The sequence below is a fragment of the Trachurus japonicus genome, chromosome 20 (assembly GCF_045865225.1).
Source record: "Trachurus japonicus isolate A0001 chromosome 20, Traja_1.0".
Taxonomy (NCBI): domain Eukaryota; kingdom Metazoa; phylum Chordata; class Actinopteri; order Carangiformes; family Carangidae; genus Trachurus; species Trachurus japonicus.
In genome coordinates, this window is record NC_140926.1 from 7,528,336 (window position 1) to 7,545,616 (window position 17,281).

Genomic DNA, 17,281 nt, shown 5'->3' on the forward strand with positions numbered 1-17,281 from the left:
CCGTTTTTCAATCAAAGATTCATAAAAACAGAGAAAGAAAGAAAGAAAGAAAGAAAGAAAGAAAGAAAGAAAGAAAGAAAGAAAGAAAGAAAGAAAGAAAGAAAGAAAGAAAGAAAGAAAGAAAGAAAAAGTTGGCAGCTATGTGCAAAATCTGCTAGCTATTATGACTTTATTCTCGTAAAATTATGACTTTTTTCTTATAATATTATGACTTTTCTTGTAACATTGTGACTTTTTCTCATAAAACTATGACTTTATTCTTAGTTTGTGAAAACAATTTCTCAATGTGGCCAAATACTCCGTCGTATGTATGTGCTGTTCTTATTCTTCATTATGTGGCTTGTTGTTGGGCTTTTTCTCCTTCTGTTGTTTTGATTTTTGAATTTTCTCTCATCTTGCACCTTTTATTATGAATGTGTAAAAAAAAAAAAAAAAGACTTTAAATGGGACTCTGGACTTGAAGACTATAGCATTACACACACACCTATGTTTCCACATCTAGTTTTTCTTGCCAAAAAAACGTCTTCCCACTTGATTCAAACCGATGCAGCATTAAAGTCCAACTGGAGTTTCAACTATGAGAGAAACTGCTGCATCGTTACCGACACCTCGTGACACCGGGGGGCGACAACCCAGCGGGAGGAGGGAGGGAGGGAGCGTAATCAGACAAGGTAATTGATTAAAAGGTTGATTAAGGTTAAAGGGTTTTTAGAGTGGGAGGGGGAGTGGAGGGAGTGGAGGGGGGAGTCAGGGGGAGTTAACGGCGTCTCTGCAGAGTCTTCGACGTCCAAGGTCGAGACTCCAAGTGACTGGAGAGACGAGGAGGGAACTCAAATCATCCCAAAAATAATTGATTATGATTTGACCAATGATTAACACGCCACATCGCCACATTCAGGTAATAATAATAATAATAATAATAATAATAATAATGGAAATGTATTGATTATCTGATTGATCGGGTCTGACCACCAGCAGCAGCAGCAGGTGGATGGATGTAAATGTAAAAAATGAAATAATTAAGTAGATTTAGAGTCGCTACAGTGAAACTGACAGACACCAAGAGCCTGGTGGTGAATTTCTCCAGAGAGGGGATGTCAGATCTGCACACACACACACCTACACACACACACACACACAGACACACACACACTTTTCCATCAGCTGCAGTAAAATGTGTGTGTGTGTGGGAGACGTCAGCGGACGGACGGACAAACGTGACATGGCGTCCTGGTTTGTGGAGCAGGTCCTCTGTCACTTCTCGTTTGCTCTCCGTCGTCGTTTTGTTGGCTCATGTGAAGTCGTCATTACTCTGCAATTACAGCTGTGGGGAGGGGGGACGGGGGGGGGCTGGTGTGTGTGTGTGCTGCACTTTTAGCTGCCGCCGTTCACTGTCAGGGAGCGTTAGCTGTAATTGCCAGTGAGGACGGTGTAAACGAGAGGATGTCTTCCCTCCAGCTCTCCACTCTGTTTTTTTTTTCTTTCTGCCGCTTTAAAACCACGGAGAAGGGGGGTGGTGGGTAGAGGGGGTCGTTAATGCCTCATCGTTAAAACACGATTTTTGACTCGGTACAATTAGCGAGAGACACGACGGAGACGACGATCCAGGTTCAGACTGAAACTAACATCTCTCAGGGGAGGAGGGAGTAAACTGCACATGTGTCTGAGTGGCCGTCCGACCTTTTATAACTGGACCCTGAACAAACACAAACACACACACACACACACACACACATATAAACACACACACACACCATACGGGCAACACACTCTTTTCTTGAAAACTGAGTTGTTTTTAAGGTGAATTCATGCAAAACCGCTGATGCGCGTTCCCATCGGGGGCAGTTTTTCATCAAGCAGTCTCTGTATTTCCCTCTAAAACAACTCTGTCTGGTAACGTTGTGTTATTATCTCATAGCGTGGTGAATGTGCAGGTCACAACTTGTCCACCAGAGCGTTGTGGAGTCGTTGGATTGTGTATTTGATGAGTTTGATGAGGGAAACCAAGAAATCCCATGAGCCTCCGTAGCGTAGCTCTGAGCAGCTCGCAGCTCGCAGCTCTGCTCCGCCGTTCTAAAAATAGCTTGCACCGTTGCTATGTTGAACTATCCCTTTAACCAGTTTGTTTCTATGTTTATTCCTCTCTCAGTCCCAGAAGTCTGATTTAAAGATGTGCAGTATGTGGCTCTAACTTATCTATGAAATCTGAAATCTCTTAAGTGCTTGGAAATTGACCAATTTACCAAAGAACAACTCGAACATGTTGTTTTTGTTTTTAAACTACACCCACTACACCTCTGTGCTGCTCCTCTATCTGTCGCTCAGCAGAGGAGAGAAAACTCATCAACTCAAAGTCTCTAGTTTTTTTTGGAAAAGAAATCCTTCGCAGGGTCTGAAAAAGTCAAATCGAGCTCTAGTAGCTGAGGTCACAGTGTGATAAATAATTTTCCAGGACATTTGACTTATTGTCTCATTTCTTCACACAACTCGATGTCAAATAACTCAAACTGTCCCTTTAAAGGCAGAAACAGGAAACTTTGTCAAAGCAACACTTTGTAAATTGACAGAAATCGTCTTTTTAAACAACAATAGTTAAACAATTGATAGTTTTATCTCAGTAATAATAACAAGTGCTCAAACATTCCCTTCCTGCTGTAGTTGCACAAAACAAGACACATGAAGACATTAATCTGTGATGAGCAATTTCTGTTCTTTGTTTATGTTTTGTAGAACAATTAATAACTTAATTAACTGAGAATAATTGTGATGGTTCATAATTGAGTGACACGGCTGCTGAGAGAAGGGCAGTAAAGAAAAAAAACACATGAATGACAAATAAATAAAAGAAAAAAGAAAGAATAAACTTAGACAAATAAAAACTGAGCAGTGTAAGTTTCTTTGTTTTTAGTTACAGACTCAGTTTATGAGCTGCAGGTTGTAAAAAACAGGAAACAAAAGATTTTCAGCATCATTGAGCCTGTTTCTGTCACAGATAATGAAGCTGACGTTACTGTCACTACATCAAACTAACTTTTTTAAAATAAGACACAGCAGTAAATTTGATTATATAGACTGTAAATGTTGTTACACATTCAAAAAAATGACTTTAAGGGGAGACACTACAGGTGAATAGTGTAAAAATTTTAAATAACAGATATCACCATGAAACTTCCCAAGTTTATCATTTACATTAAGACAAATATTTTTTGTATTACAAGTTTTGTCAAATCTTGTGTTTAAATATGTAAACGAGGCAATATCTGATGAAATATGCGCTAATTTGCATACATTTCCAGAACCGAAATCTGAAAAATGGATAAAGCCCCTTTCAAAATTCTTGTTTTATTTTGTTGACATATGAGAGTCAGAAGTTTTAAAATCTCAAAATTGATCAGTGAATGAAAAAACAGTGTTTTTGCCTGCAGTGTCTTGCCTTAATAGCTCCAAATGTAAGTTGTTCAACATTGTTCCACAGCTACTTTCACCAACATCGGCCTTGTGAGCGTTTAAATCAATGCCAATGATGGAAAAAAATGCCATTAATCAGTTCATTACTAGTGACTCAGGTCAGGTTTGATTCATTTCTATACTGTGTGTTTATCAGCTTTGTGTTCGACGGCTCAGGCTTGAGGGAAATCGTTACATTTTCCTGAGCAGGTTTGGTGCTTTAAACGCAGCAGTAAAAGGGACATTTTTATCTTTTTAAAGCACATCGACAACCGTTTGGGAAGGACGTAAGGATTGAAGGATGGATGGATGGATGGATGGATGGATGGAGAGGAGGAGGAGGAAGAGGAAGAGGAAGAGGAGGGCTGTTGTTAACTGTGAAACACTGGTGCTTAATCTCATTACAACAATTGTCTATGGGAGAGAATTAAAGTGGGATCTGCAGGAATTATACATGTTGGGGTCGGACATAATGAGCTCTATGTAATCCCCCCACTCGCAATCAAAAGGCTGCCAGCCAGCCAGGACACACACATGTAGACATGCACACAAACACACACACATGCACACACACACTTGCACAAACACACACACACACACACACTCTCTTTTTAAAGAGCGCTGCCATTGAAAGCCACAGACAAGCCTGACAGTCATCGTTTTGAAATGAGCGGCTGCAATTGAGTGTTAACAGCGACGAGCGAAGTGCCAAATTACACAGAGTGGAGGGATTAACGCAGAAACGGACAGATAAATGAACAGGAGAGAGAAAGAGAGAGAGAGACAGAGGAGGAGAGGAGGGAGAAGGACGAGCAGCAGCAAGCCGCCGGAGTGAGGAGAAGTGCTCGGTAATGAACGAGAGGAAAGTGGCGGATTTGGCTTAGAGCAGCAGGGTCTGTAAATTAATGTGGCAAAAAAAAAAGAAACAGAGAGGGTTCAGAGAGCGGAGGAACTACAGCACCACCCTGTGGACCAGAGGAGGACTGCAGCGTGTGTGTGTGTGTGTGTGTGTGTGTGTGTGTCGTACTCAGTGTGTCCCTGGAAGACGTTGACCGAGTGGATGGACGGGTCTCTGAAGTCCCACAGCCTGAAGGTCGTGTCTCGGGACGAGGTGACCACCAGACGCTGGGTGGGGTGGGTGCAGCAGTGGGTCAGCTCCTGGTCGTGACCTGAGAGCACACACACACGCGCGCACACAAAAACACACACACACAAACACAGGTTACTATACATACATGTAACTAACTCTCTGTTATTGATCCAAATCTAATGCGGAAATTCAAGAGTGAGAGAAGAAAAACTAAACAACCATGTGAACAAGTGGCAGCAGATGTTCATCTAACTTAAACTATCAATTATATTTTTTATATTTATATATAAACAGAGGAAATATATCCATGATTATAATCCTTTTATGATAAATCAATATTTAGATAAGCTGCTCACTTATATGTTCCTCAGTCATGATCTCTTTTTCTTCAGTCAGAGCGTTAAAGGGGAACTATGTAAGTCCAGTTTTGCTAACCCTCCTCTTGGCCATGTGCATTCGTTTACAGAAATATCCCGGTGAGAAATCAATCAATGGAGCAATACATAATGTTTATATATCATATACGATGTTACGATGTGTATATTTGTGTAGTTTAATCTGTCATAAACAAGAGATTACAGGTTACGGGGCGCGTTTGTGTCGCGGCGCCCCAATCTTGCAAGGTTGATCACAATAACTCCAAGCTGTTTAATTAAAAAGTAAAAGGTAAAGGTAAAAATGTAGCATACAAATCCTGCATAGTTCCTCTTTAAAGGTGTTTTCAGAGAGCGTTATGATGTCACAGTGAAATCAACCTTTGACTGCTTGCACATAAAATATTTACTTTGTGTTAAACTGTGTAAAAAATACACCGTGATTTCTTAAGTTTTGTCCAAAAAATGTGTTTTGGGAGGTCATAGTGACCTTTTTATATATTTTGGGGGCTTTTTTTGTCTTTAATTGACAGAATAGTTGAGAGAGACAGGAAATTTAGAGGTAGATTAATCTATTTTCTCATTTTCTTTTCTATTTTTTGCTGTTTTTTACATTTATTGTCTGCCACATCTCAGTTTTCTTTAACAAAAAATGAAAAAAATCCAATAAAAGATTGATCACAAATAAAGGAAATGTGGAGGCGGAGAGAGGGGGAACAGCGTGCAGTAAAGAGCCGCCCAATGTGGGATTCAAACCGGGGCTGACTGCAGCTTCTGCATATCGTGGTGCCTGCTCAACCCACTGCGCCACACGGCACCTCGACCACTGAACTTCGACCAACAGATTCTAATAAATTCATCCGTGCGTTCAAGTTCGCACCAGATGTTGTAAAACTCCCTCCAGGTTTTTCCTGATGTTTCCCACTGACAAGAACACGAGGTCATCGTGACCTTTGACCTCTTTGCTCTGAGCTCATCGTCTTTGGGTCAGATTGAATGTTTGTGCCAAATCTAAAGTAAAGAAATAAAGAAATAAAAATCGCTTGTGGCTGTTTTGAGAAATCACATTCAAGAAGCGAAAGACATGTTGTCAGGCCACAGTGACCTTGACCTTTGACCTTTTACAACCCCAAATCATCCAGTTGAGCCAAATTTAGTTAAAAAAAACAAACTCATAGTTGAACTTTACAGCCGACAAGTCTGACCAGATAAACAACATAAACTAAATACACACTTAAATAAATTAAAGCCCCAGTATGTAACTTATTTGGCTTTTTATTATCAAAAATCAAATATTGCTTTCATAAATACGTATTTCACTGAAGTGGAATCACACCCGCATACAAATGAAAGCTTTCTGGTACCTTAGAATGAGTTGTTACAAGTCGTTACAAATACATAAGTGGGCGACGCACCGAACCGAGGCGGCCATGTTGCATCGCCATTTTTTACGTTCAGTGGCAGCGTGACCGTAGGTAACCACGGAAACCTGTTAAAACTGTCACCACTGTGTAGTGTGAGGAAGGACGGAGGCACTGGTGTTGCATTCAGGTGCAGTCAGGCAGACGGCCGTCGGTAACAAACCAACCAGATGTCATTTTACTCCACGACATTGAAAGCATAGAAAAAGCACGCACATCCCAAAAAACCTAACGCTGTGGGTGCTGGACAAAAAAAGGTCAATGATGAAAAAGGAAAAATCCGCACACCAGCAAAAAGCTCCAAAGCAATAAATAATTTATTATCACCCAAAGGGAGTAACGTTTCGGGCTCAAGTGCCCTTCCTCAGACTGCACATACTTTTTCTATTTTTTCTTATTTTTCCTTTTTCTTGTTGAATATTTACTATGAAATGTTTTGAATATTGTGCATTCAAGATGTCTGACTTGATTGATCATGTGACCCAAGAGTATATTAGAGGCTCGCTTTCTTCACCTGCGTTAGTCTAAACAATACGACATCACCATGACAACATATTGTCACGCCTGTATTGTTTTGCCTCGTGCTGGCGGACCACTTGTTCACATAGACGCTTGTTTATCCTGTTACATGGAGCGTCTGTTGTCTGTCTGACGTCTGCCAGATTTCACATGAACGCAACATCAAGAATACGTTCAGATATGCAACCGCACTGCTAGATGGGGGGAATTCCTACATACGCCGGCCTAGGATTTTGGTGGCCCCCTAAACAAGATTTTTGTTTGTGGCCCACTCAAAGCGCAAACACCGAATCACTGGTTAAAACTGAATACAGACGTGTTTATGCCCTCTGAGGTCTGAGGCCATTTTCTCGACTTTTACATAGACGCTTGTGTATCCTGGTACATGCAGCGTCTGTTGGCTGTAGTTTGCACAAAAGCTGTACACGTCACCTCCGCTGTAAGTACACTGAGGCCAATTTGTCCTAGAACACTGTATAAAGAAATAATTTAGGCCAAATGCTGGAAATTTGAGGTCTGCTTTTTGAAAAATTTCAAATCCCTTGTGAAAACACAGCTTCAGTCATGAGAATGAACTGTTTTGGTGCTTGAAATAGGATATGAATACAGTAATATATAAGCGTAGAAAACAAGTCTAAAATGAAATTTTGTAAAACTGCTTTTTGAGCACAAATGTTGTCATTCTGCCGTTCTATTTTCACCAAATGTCTCAAATGTGAGATAAAAGAAGCTGAATATTGACTTCAAATGACATATAAAGCTCATAGCGTGCACGTGCAGACCTCAGGATGTTTGAATGACTTGATGAACCCCGGTACCTTTCTGATCATGTGGCCCCCCACCTAACGGCTGTGGCCCTAAACAACCGCATAGAGTGTTTATGCCAGCGGCCGGCCCTGAGTGTACATATAGATAATAAAACAAACGCCGTTTACCAACCGGTGAGTGTGTGAACCAGCTCCGACGTCTCCACCTCGTACAGGTTTGCGGCTCGATCCCACGAGGCCGTCACCACCTGCCGGCCGCCGACCAACCAGTCGGCCGCGATCACGACGCCCTGGTGGCTCTTCAGCGTTGCCGTGGCGACGCGGACCGTGGGGACCTCGCAGGGGCCCTCGCCGTCCACCTCGCCCTCCTCTCGGTCCGACGAGTCCTGGTCGTCGTCACACGGAGCCTGAGCCCAAACAATGACTCATCATTTTATTATTCATTATTATTAATGTTTTGGATCATTTTCAATTCACGTCAACTCTTCTAACAAGTTTTTATCTTCATTTTATGTTTTTATGACGAGTTGCTGCATGTAATTTGTTTGCCTATATAAATAATGTTTGTTATTATTATCATCATTTTAATTAATTACACAACCCTGATTGGACCTTGTGCCTTGGTGCGATTAATTTACTGCTGTATCCACCTGCCGCTGAAGTCTAATAATAATAATAATAATAAACTTTATCTATACAGCACACGTCTAAACACAAATACAACACAATGAATTACAGCTGAATATAATGAGATGTATTGTTAAGTAAAACCAGGACATGCTCTTTAATGAAAATGCGTTTTGAGGTGACGACTTTTAAAATAGATTCTGAGAGTGAAGGCTTCAACTATATTTAATTCTACTATAACTATATAATAATTATTATTATTATTATCACTATCACTGGTATTATCTTTCATCAGCAGCACTTGTATCATTAGGAGAAATACAATTACCTTTAATACCATTATTGCTGTTGCTGCTACAACTATCACTATAATTAACATTAGTTTTAATGACACTATAATGTCTCATGATATAACTTCTGTTGAGAATTGTTACTATATACTTCAACTTCTACTTCTATTACAGGGTATATACAGGAATCTTGAAGTTAATTTAAATACCTTTTTAAGACTTTTTCAAGACCTTCTCAATATTTTTCAGTACCTCACTGCCACTTCAAGCTGTAACCATTTACATCAGTGACACTTTTTAACTTAACAGTTCTAGTTTGTGATAAAGACTGTAGACCACTATAATACAACAGTATTCAAAATAGGCTGGGAGAATAAATAAAAGGCAAAGTTTATAATAAAAAAAATAAAAAAAAACATTGCTCCACTCTCAAAAAACCAAAATAACAATCTTCTTTTCTTTTTTATGTACCGGTTCATCTTTGTTTTTTAATAAAATGAATAAATTCACACACTTTCACAATGTTTTTTAGGACTCAAACTCTTGGACAGCTAATTCAGAAAAAAATACCTCGTGAAAAGACTTTTAAATACTTTTTAAGGGTCTTAATTTTCCCAAAATTGATTTATCACCTTTTAATACTTTTCAAGACCCCGCGGATACCCTGTATTAATAATAATATTAAAGATAACAATAATTACACAATAGCTGAGCTCAATAACACAACATGCTTTTAAATTTACTTTATCTCCCTTGAAATAAACCTCTCAAACTAAATTCCAGGACTTTCCAGGTTTTGTTTTTCCAGGAGAAACCTTGTTACGACAGCACACACACGTACACACACACGGTTACTCACACTGACATCTGGCGGCGGCTGCGGGGCAGGAAGCTGCACCATGTAGCGCCAGATGTGAGCCGTCTGGTCCCCAGAGGCTGCGCAACAACAACAGCAACAACAGCAACAACACATCAAGTACGCGTCAACAATCGCCACAGAGCAACAACAACAATAAAAGATGGTCAGCAGAAATATTAACTGTCACCAAATAATAATCACTAAAAACAAATATAAAACGTTGCGATACGAACCTGTGAGCGCCATCTGCTCCGTCGGGTGGAACTTGATGGAGTTGACTGCGGGCGAACGACGAGACGAGAAAAGACACGTTACATATGTTGCATCAAACCGTCCTGTCATCTAACGAGCCGCCGTGTGAGCACGACGTTGACAGACTCGCGCTGTCGTATCTCACGGCAACACAACATATGTGCGACTCGTGAACCGGTGTTGTATTTACAGAGATATGACACGACAATGACAGCAGCAGCAGCAGCAGCAGTGAGTGAATCCATTCAGTTTTTTCTTTCTAATTACCTGATCCTGCATGACCGGCATACCGCAGCAGACACTTCCCCGTCTCGATGCTCCACAGCAGCGCTGAGTGGTCTGTGGGCGGGACGACACGAAGCCGCTCACATTATTATTTCACACTAAACACATAATGATTTTGTGTTTTTTTTCTTTTTTTATATATACAGTATGTAGTGTCACTATCTGTTGTTGGATTTGTCTGGACCACACAGACTGAGCAGCTCATTTACAGCAGAAACTGAGCTTTTACAAAAAATATACAGGTGCATATCAATCAAGTAGTAAAGTGAGATAGCCCCAACCAAGTATTGAGCGCATATAAATGGACAAACTTTTCAGAATGCCAACATTTCCATACTAAAAATGTTTTTTTTTTTAATTGGTCTTTAGTAATATTCAAATTTCACTTGTTTTTTGTCCTGTCCGTTTTGTTTCATCTGTTTTGTTGATGGAAGGCTCTTCCTGTTTACTTGCTTTTTATTTTTGTCATTAGTCCTTTTTGTCAGGGATTACTTTTTCTCATCTTTTGTAAAAACAAGGAAACATAATTGTTGACTGTTAATTTCTTTGTTATGTGATTGGTTTCCTAATAAACATATTTGAAACATAGTAATATTCAAATTTGTAGATACTGACTTTTAGGTCTTCATTAAATGTGAGTCATAATCATTACAATTAAAAGAAATTAAATAAATAAAGACACTAAATGTTTCATTCGGTGTGTAATGGATCTATGTAATGTATTAGTTTCACTTTTTGAATTGAATTAGTGACATAAATAAACTTTTCCATGATATTCTAATTCATTAAGATGCACCTGTATATACAAAAATGAAAATTAATTACCAGTATATTCTGTCTTTATAGCAATTAGCACCAACAACACTACTGATGCATAACAGACGACATCAATCATTGTCACCATTCGCATCATTTTTGCTCATTGCAACGAGGCATCACAGGTAATTTGACAGTGATATAACGATGTAAATACTGAACGCAGCACCTTTAATCTTGAAAACCACAACGCAGCGTGTTGTGTTTATTATGTGACATAATAATAATAATAATAATAATAATAATAATAATAATAATAATAATAACCATGTATAGTATGTGTATAATAATAAATGCTGGTGGTGTACCTGCAGAGGCGGTGCCCAGGACGACCGGCTGAGTCCGGGTGACGCTGAGGTCCCAGATCCCGTCCCTGTGGCCCACGTACTCCTTCAGCAGCTGGCACAAGGCCCGGGACCCGGTGGTGGCTTTGAAACTGGACACGATCTGAGAGGGGGAGGGAGGGAGGGAAAGGGAGGGGGAGGAAGGTGTGAGAGAGACAAGAAAGAAACAAAATGGATTATATGAGATGATGTAAATATCAGCGTGTATGTGGCTTCGTTTGCCAGTTACAGAGATGAAGGTTCATAATCTTTATAATTTAAAAGGCCCCACATTGTATAAAAGTAGACGACGTCCATGTGTTATTTCATATTAAAGCAGATTAAAGCTCAATATTAGTCCTGTGAAAAAAAGTATCAAAGCCTCAGTCAGTCCACAGAGAAATGCACACAGCCTGTTTTCAGAAACTGAGCCTTAAAACGAGCCGTCAGGACTTCCTGTGACTTTGTGATGTCACAACAAAGCGGTCAACAAGCCCCGCCCACCTTGACCCGCCATTCAGTACATGCAAGATTTGGTTTCTCTGAGTGTTTTTATTCTGAAATCTGCTCTATTTTGTTTTAATTGGATCACTCAGAAAACAGTCAACCAATCAGAAGAGAGCCTCAGAGCCTCCTCTCTTCTGATTGGCTGACACCGACCTGTTGTTACTAGAGCTCCAGAGAGAAGCTGAGAGACGAGTTCATCAAACTAAAAATATATATCTACATTTTTTACACAGGAAAAGTGTAAAATATTGAACCTGTAAGTGAAATTTGGCAACAAAAAAAAGAGAAAACCATTCTGTCGACACGATAGTAACTCCTCAGGTTTTACTCATCTCACACAATTTATTCTTGTCGTCTAACAAATAAATAAGGAGATAAGAGGTGCGTTTATTGTTAGATATGTGTCTTGTATCACTAAGTGACAGGATTAACTAGCTCCTCTGGGCTAAACTCAGGTTTTTCCAACTTCATGAAGCCGATTCCTTTTTAATTGATCAAAACCTGTTGACAGGAAAAACTGAGTCATGGTTTCTACAGGATCCTGACGGGGACAAAAATATTAAAATTTAAATGAAAAGCAACAGAGACATTTCCAATAATGAGTAGAGTAACTCTGCTGCTCGGAGAGAAAATAACACAGCCCACCACAGACTAATGAACGGCAATTATATCTGAATATTAATTATGCATGCCATTTAATTATAAAGGCAACATTTAGGCATTATCTGCCATTTCTTTTCTGCAGCCACGTCTGCACAGACTCTCTGTACTCGTCCTCTCTGCTCTGGCAGCAGTGAAACATTTTAGTGATTTATTTTTGTCTTAAAGTGTAAAAAAAATGATGCAAATATTTACAATATGTTTACCTAATTACTCTACCTCTAATTTAAAGCCATAGGACGACATTTAACATTTGGATTTTGGGCCCACAGTGTAATAAGAGATGCTTCATCCCATCATGCATCACTCCCCAACAACAGCCGATCATGATGTAGCGCCGTTATGTCACTGTCACTTTATATACCACAACCACCACTATCTATATATATTTATATATAGCTGTGCTATTATTATTCTACCTACTGCAACATCTTTACCTTCTTACTCAGTCAAATATTCAAGTCTATTCTTATTTAGGTTGTTTCTCTTGAAGACATTTTTTATATTTTTTCAATGGCTCTATCATTGAGCTGCTGTTTCATGTAAAGTTTCCCCACTGAGGGATAAATCAAGTCTTATCTCTCATCTTATTTCATAGCTATATTTATATCACAGTTATATTTTATAGTTTTTCTACAGGTTCATCATTACATTATATATTTTATGCAACACTGAACCAGCTACTAGTTATAATGTTGTGGCTGATCCATGTATATTAACTATAAATCATTAACAAATACAGGTGCAACTACATAGAAACTGTCGTATAGATATTTTTAATTCATGTACATGAACAAATTCTACTGTAAATGGTTTCTATGTGGTGGTCGATCAGTGTAAATTATATATATATCAAACAGATATAATTGCAAATTGCCATGTAGATATTTATAATATAATACTGTTACTGTTTTCTATGCTGTAGCTGCTGTAAGTCACTCACACACAAGTTGAGCTTTCTGAGCCTGCAAGAAGCCAAGTGTGTGTGTCTTTGTACATCCTGTTGTGTGTGTTTTTTTTGGTTTTTTTTTAACATCAGAGTGACTCTCTTCAACTGCCACAAAACCGGTTTCAAACTGCACCAAACTGTGTGTCACTGGTTTATTAATATCACGGCTGCACAGAAGCCAATTCGAGCTCCGCTGGACGTGAACAAACTAACTAACTAACTAACGTACGTACGTCGCCTACATCATGTGACCTCGTGGCGACCAAACTGAGCGACGGCTCGACCACAGCGATGAAGCTCACATCATTAAGCTGCAGCAGGTTCAACACGTGTCAGTGTGTTAATATACACTACTGCTGTGTGTGTGTGTGTCTGTGTGTGTGTTTACATTCACATATTAAACTACGACACGATGCGATTTGTCGGCCGTCATTAGGAAGAGAACAGCTCATTCCAGTCAAGGTCATCCCAGCAGAGAACTGAGGACGCAGTTAGTGCAGATCATTAGTTTTATTTCTCAGCCAGAGAGGAGCACGAAGCTGCGACGTCACGGCGACGTTTTGACCCTGAAAATAAAACCTGGCACTGAAAACATGACCTGAGCTGAGAAAGGAAAGAGTGGCAACAACATTTCATTTTGATTTTACTATGATTTTTTCTTGTATTTTGTGTTTTTCTATGATTTTTTCCTCCATTTTTGCCTCCATCAGTAAATTAAATAAGATTAGAGTCTATTATAACATTGCAGTTTATTCACTGCCATCCTTTCCTTTTGTTTTCAGTGCCTAATCTTAATTCTCAAAGTCAAAATGTTCCCGTCACTGGTTCAGTCCCACAGCTCAGAGGTTAGCTGCATATTAAATAGCAACTAGTCGTGTCGGGAGGTTATTCTAAGAAGTCCGGCCTTGATCTCATGTTTCCTCTTTTTCTTTTTCTTTTCAAATTACAAAAGAGGATTCCAGCTCAGACTCTCCGGCTGCTTTCAGATTATTTCTTTGCTCGTACTGGTTTACATTTATTTTTAAGAGCAGTGGTGCCCGCACATGAGAGATTTCTTTTTTTAAACACTGAATCCTGAACATACAGCGAGCACAGGAGCAAACCGACAGGACTGGGACGTTATTACAACACTCTGAGTCATTGGCACTGGTGCATCCAAAACGATTTTCACTGACTGCAGAATGCTTTTACCGTTGAGTTTAAACATTTGGGGAATGACTCAGTCGCTTTTCCTGCAACAAGTTAGACTCAAATATTGACACTGGATTAGACCTGCAACAATTCATTGATTAATCACACAATAATCGATTATTACATTAATCATCAACTATTTTGATAATTGAATAATCGGTTTGGGTAGAAAGAAAGTCCAAATTCTCTGTTTTCAGCTTCTTATATGTGAAAATGTCTGGTTTCTTTGTTCTTTTAAGACAATAAACTGAGTTTCTCTTTGGTTTGTGGACAAAACAAGACATCTGAGGACGTCATCTTGTGGTTTGGGAAACACTGATTGGCATTTTTCAACATTTTATTGACCAGACAACTAATCGATTAACTGTTTAAATAATCAACAGATTAATTGATAATGAAAATAATCGTTAGTTGCAGCCCTACACTGGATATTGATGTTGTACAATCTTACCATAGCTCACCAGTGCACTGGTTCTGACCCAGCAACATCCTGGTCCACTTGTATTTACATGCATTAAATCTTGGTTTGAAGCCACTGTTTCTAAACTCTTGTGAAAAATAAATAAAACTTGTATCATTATGTGAGAAAAACAGTGTGACATCCTCTAATTGAGATTAGCCTCTAGTATAATGATTAAATCAATCAATAAGAAAATCCAAATTAAGTGTATTCCTGTTTGACATTATTGCACTACTGATATTTTTTGCTTTGCACAAGCCACTGGTTTTCCATGACCTCACCTGGCTTTTTTTTCCTCTGTATAATTTATCCTTGTCTATTTTACCTTGCTCAGTTCATACAAGCTGCACATTTACTAGTATCCATGCCCAATCTGATCATCAAGCAGCTTGTATGTAGTTTTTCCCCCTGTATTTTAATATTTTTTATACATAACAGTACATATTTTTGTTTTACATGTATTTTTGTATATAGTGAGTGTCTTTATATTTTTATTCCTTACTTCTTTACTTGTCCTGTACTTCTGTGCTACTGTTGCAAGTGAATTTCCCACATGTGCGCTCAATATAAAAGTTTTATAAACAAATGACAAATGCAGCCGTTCACCTACACGACCTCTGACATGGAGCAGAGCGGAGGAGAGATGAGGAGTCAAGGTCAGGCTTTAGTTAACAGCAGACTCAGCCCACAGCTGTATAGCCCCCCTATCCCCCCCCTCCCTCCCACCCCCCAAAATGCTTAGTGGCAAAACAAAGCATCCAGGAAGTTACCCATGAATCTCCACCCCACAATTCCCATGAGGCCACGCTGAAGTTGCGAGGTCCACCTATTTTGCCGTGGAGGCTGTGCAAGCTCTGCCTCGGCAAGAGATCAGAGAGGAAGACGTCAAAATATCTTCATATTGATCCACCGTCGCTTCAGAACAATTAAAGGGATAGTTCACCCAAAATTCAAATTGCACTCATTATCTACTCCCCCTCATGTGGACTAAGGGCTGGGAGAAGTTTCAGAGTCCTCCGTGGCTTCTCTGAGTTACAGGGGGTCTCGGCGTAGCAGTGCATGTCCATATGACGGTTGTGAATGGATACCAAGTGTCTTCGTAACAAAAAGACACACCAAAAATCATCCAAATACCTCCATGCTGCTCGTATGTAATGTCCGTCTTGTATTGAAGCCCCGAAATGCGAAATTGTTCCGATTTGCGCCGGCGTCAGTAATCGCACTGACGCCTGCGCAAATCTCACGATATTTGGACGAACTGGGAAGAGGAGCTTCCGCTACAAACAAGCTTGAAAAAAAGACTTATTTAATTTTTTTGGAACAATTTCGCATTTTGGGGCTTCAATACAAGAGGGGCATTACATACGAGCACTATGGAGGTATTTGGATGTTTTTTGGTGTGTTTTTTGTTATGAAGAAAGTTGGTATCCATTTGCAACCGTTATATATTGACATGCACTGCTACGCCGAGACAGATAACTCTGAAACTTCTCCCAGCCCTTAGTCGACATGAGGGTGAGTAGATAATGAGTGCAATTTGAATTTTGGGTGAACTATCCCTTTAACAATAACAATAACAATAACAACAACAACAACAACATCCTTCCTTCTGATTCGCTACAGCTCAGTCATTCATCATCATCACTCAGGTGGGAACAGCGCAGGTACCTTGCTGGTGGAGGCTTTGTAGGTCGTCCTCAGCTTCTGTGACAGTTGGCTGGTGCTGTGGCTCGCTGCGAGACGGAGACAAGAGGAGCAACGGTCGGTTTCACTGCAGCAGCAAATAATAAAGTATAGGAGGAGAAGTTTGATAAAGGAGGATAATGAGCTGATCCAGATGTTTTGTTTGGGTCGATGCTGATACCGATATTAGTACATAAGCAATTCTGATGACTGATTGAGCTGCCGATATTCCTGATATTCCACATTTCTTTGCAACAGTCTCTCAAAAACGCTTCAAACTCTTGTGACAAATACGTACTGGAGGCTCGACGTGTTACTGCAGTAAACTGTTGGAAAATGTGAATAAAATAAAAACAAAAAAACCACAAAAAGGTGAAAAAAAGCCTCTGCAGACTACAAAAAACTCTTCACATTGGTCCCTACTACTGCACAACCAACACACATTGATACTGATCGGATCAGCTGATTAATCAGTCAGGCCCCGAGGAAAAGAAAAATCACATTATCGTATTTTTATATATTCTCAGTCAGTGAAAATTAAAAAAGCAAAAACGACCCATCAGGCTGAGCTTATAACATCTGTTAAAACAATCACAGTATTGTGTTTTGTTTTTTTTCATAGACTGCTCAGCTTATGTAACCATGGAAACATAAACTAGCCTGGTCAGGTTAGTTCTCAGGTTCAACTTCCTGTGACCGTCATCAGGTTTTATCAGCATGAAGATAGTTAAGACCTGTCAGGCTTTTCCTGAAAGTTCCTC

The 17,281-nt window shown here is 39.6% G+C and overlaps 1 protein-coding gene across 2 annotated transcripts in view; it reads right to left on the reverse strand.

Moving 5' to 3' along the window:
- LOC146966319 (WD repeat-containing protein 37-like) overlaps nt 1-17,281 on the reverse strand; it is a 30,398-nt gene that overhangs the window by 7,041 nt on the left and 6,076 nt on the right. Inside the window, exons 5-12 of one of the 2 annotated variants that reach the window (XM_085762770.1) lie at nt 16,506-16,570; nt 15,608-15,691; nt 11,056-11,194; nt 9,914-9,985; nt 9,628-9,672; nt 9,395-9,471; nt 7,791-8,025; nt 4,475-4,616 (exon numbers count right to left, since the gene is read on the reverse strand). In XM_085762770.1, coding sequence (XP_085618896.1) covers nt 4,475-4,616; nt 7,791-8,025; nt 9,395-9,471; nt 9,628-9,672; nt 9,914-9,985; nt 11,056-11,194; nt 15,608-15,691; nt 16,506-16,570 — 859 coding nt within the window. The remainder of the gene's footprint in view (nt 1-4,474; nt 4,617-7,790; nt 8,026-9,394; nt 9,472-9,627; nt 9,673-9,913; nt 9,986-11,055; nt 11,195-15,607; nt 15,692-16,505; nt 16,571-17,281) is intronic. The other variant, XM_085762771.1, reaches the window with a different exon arrangement.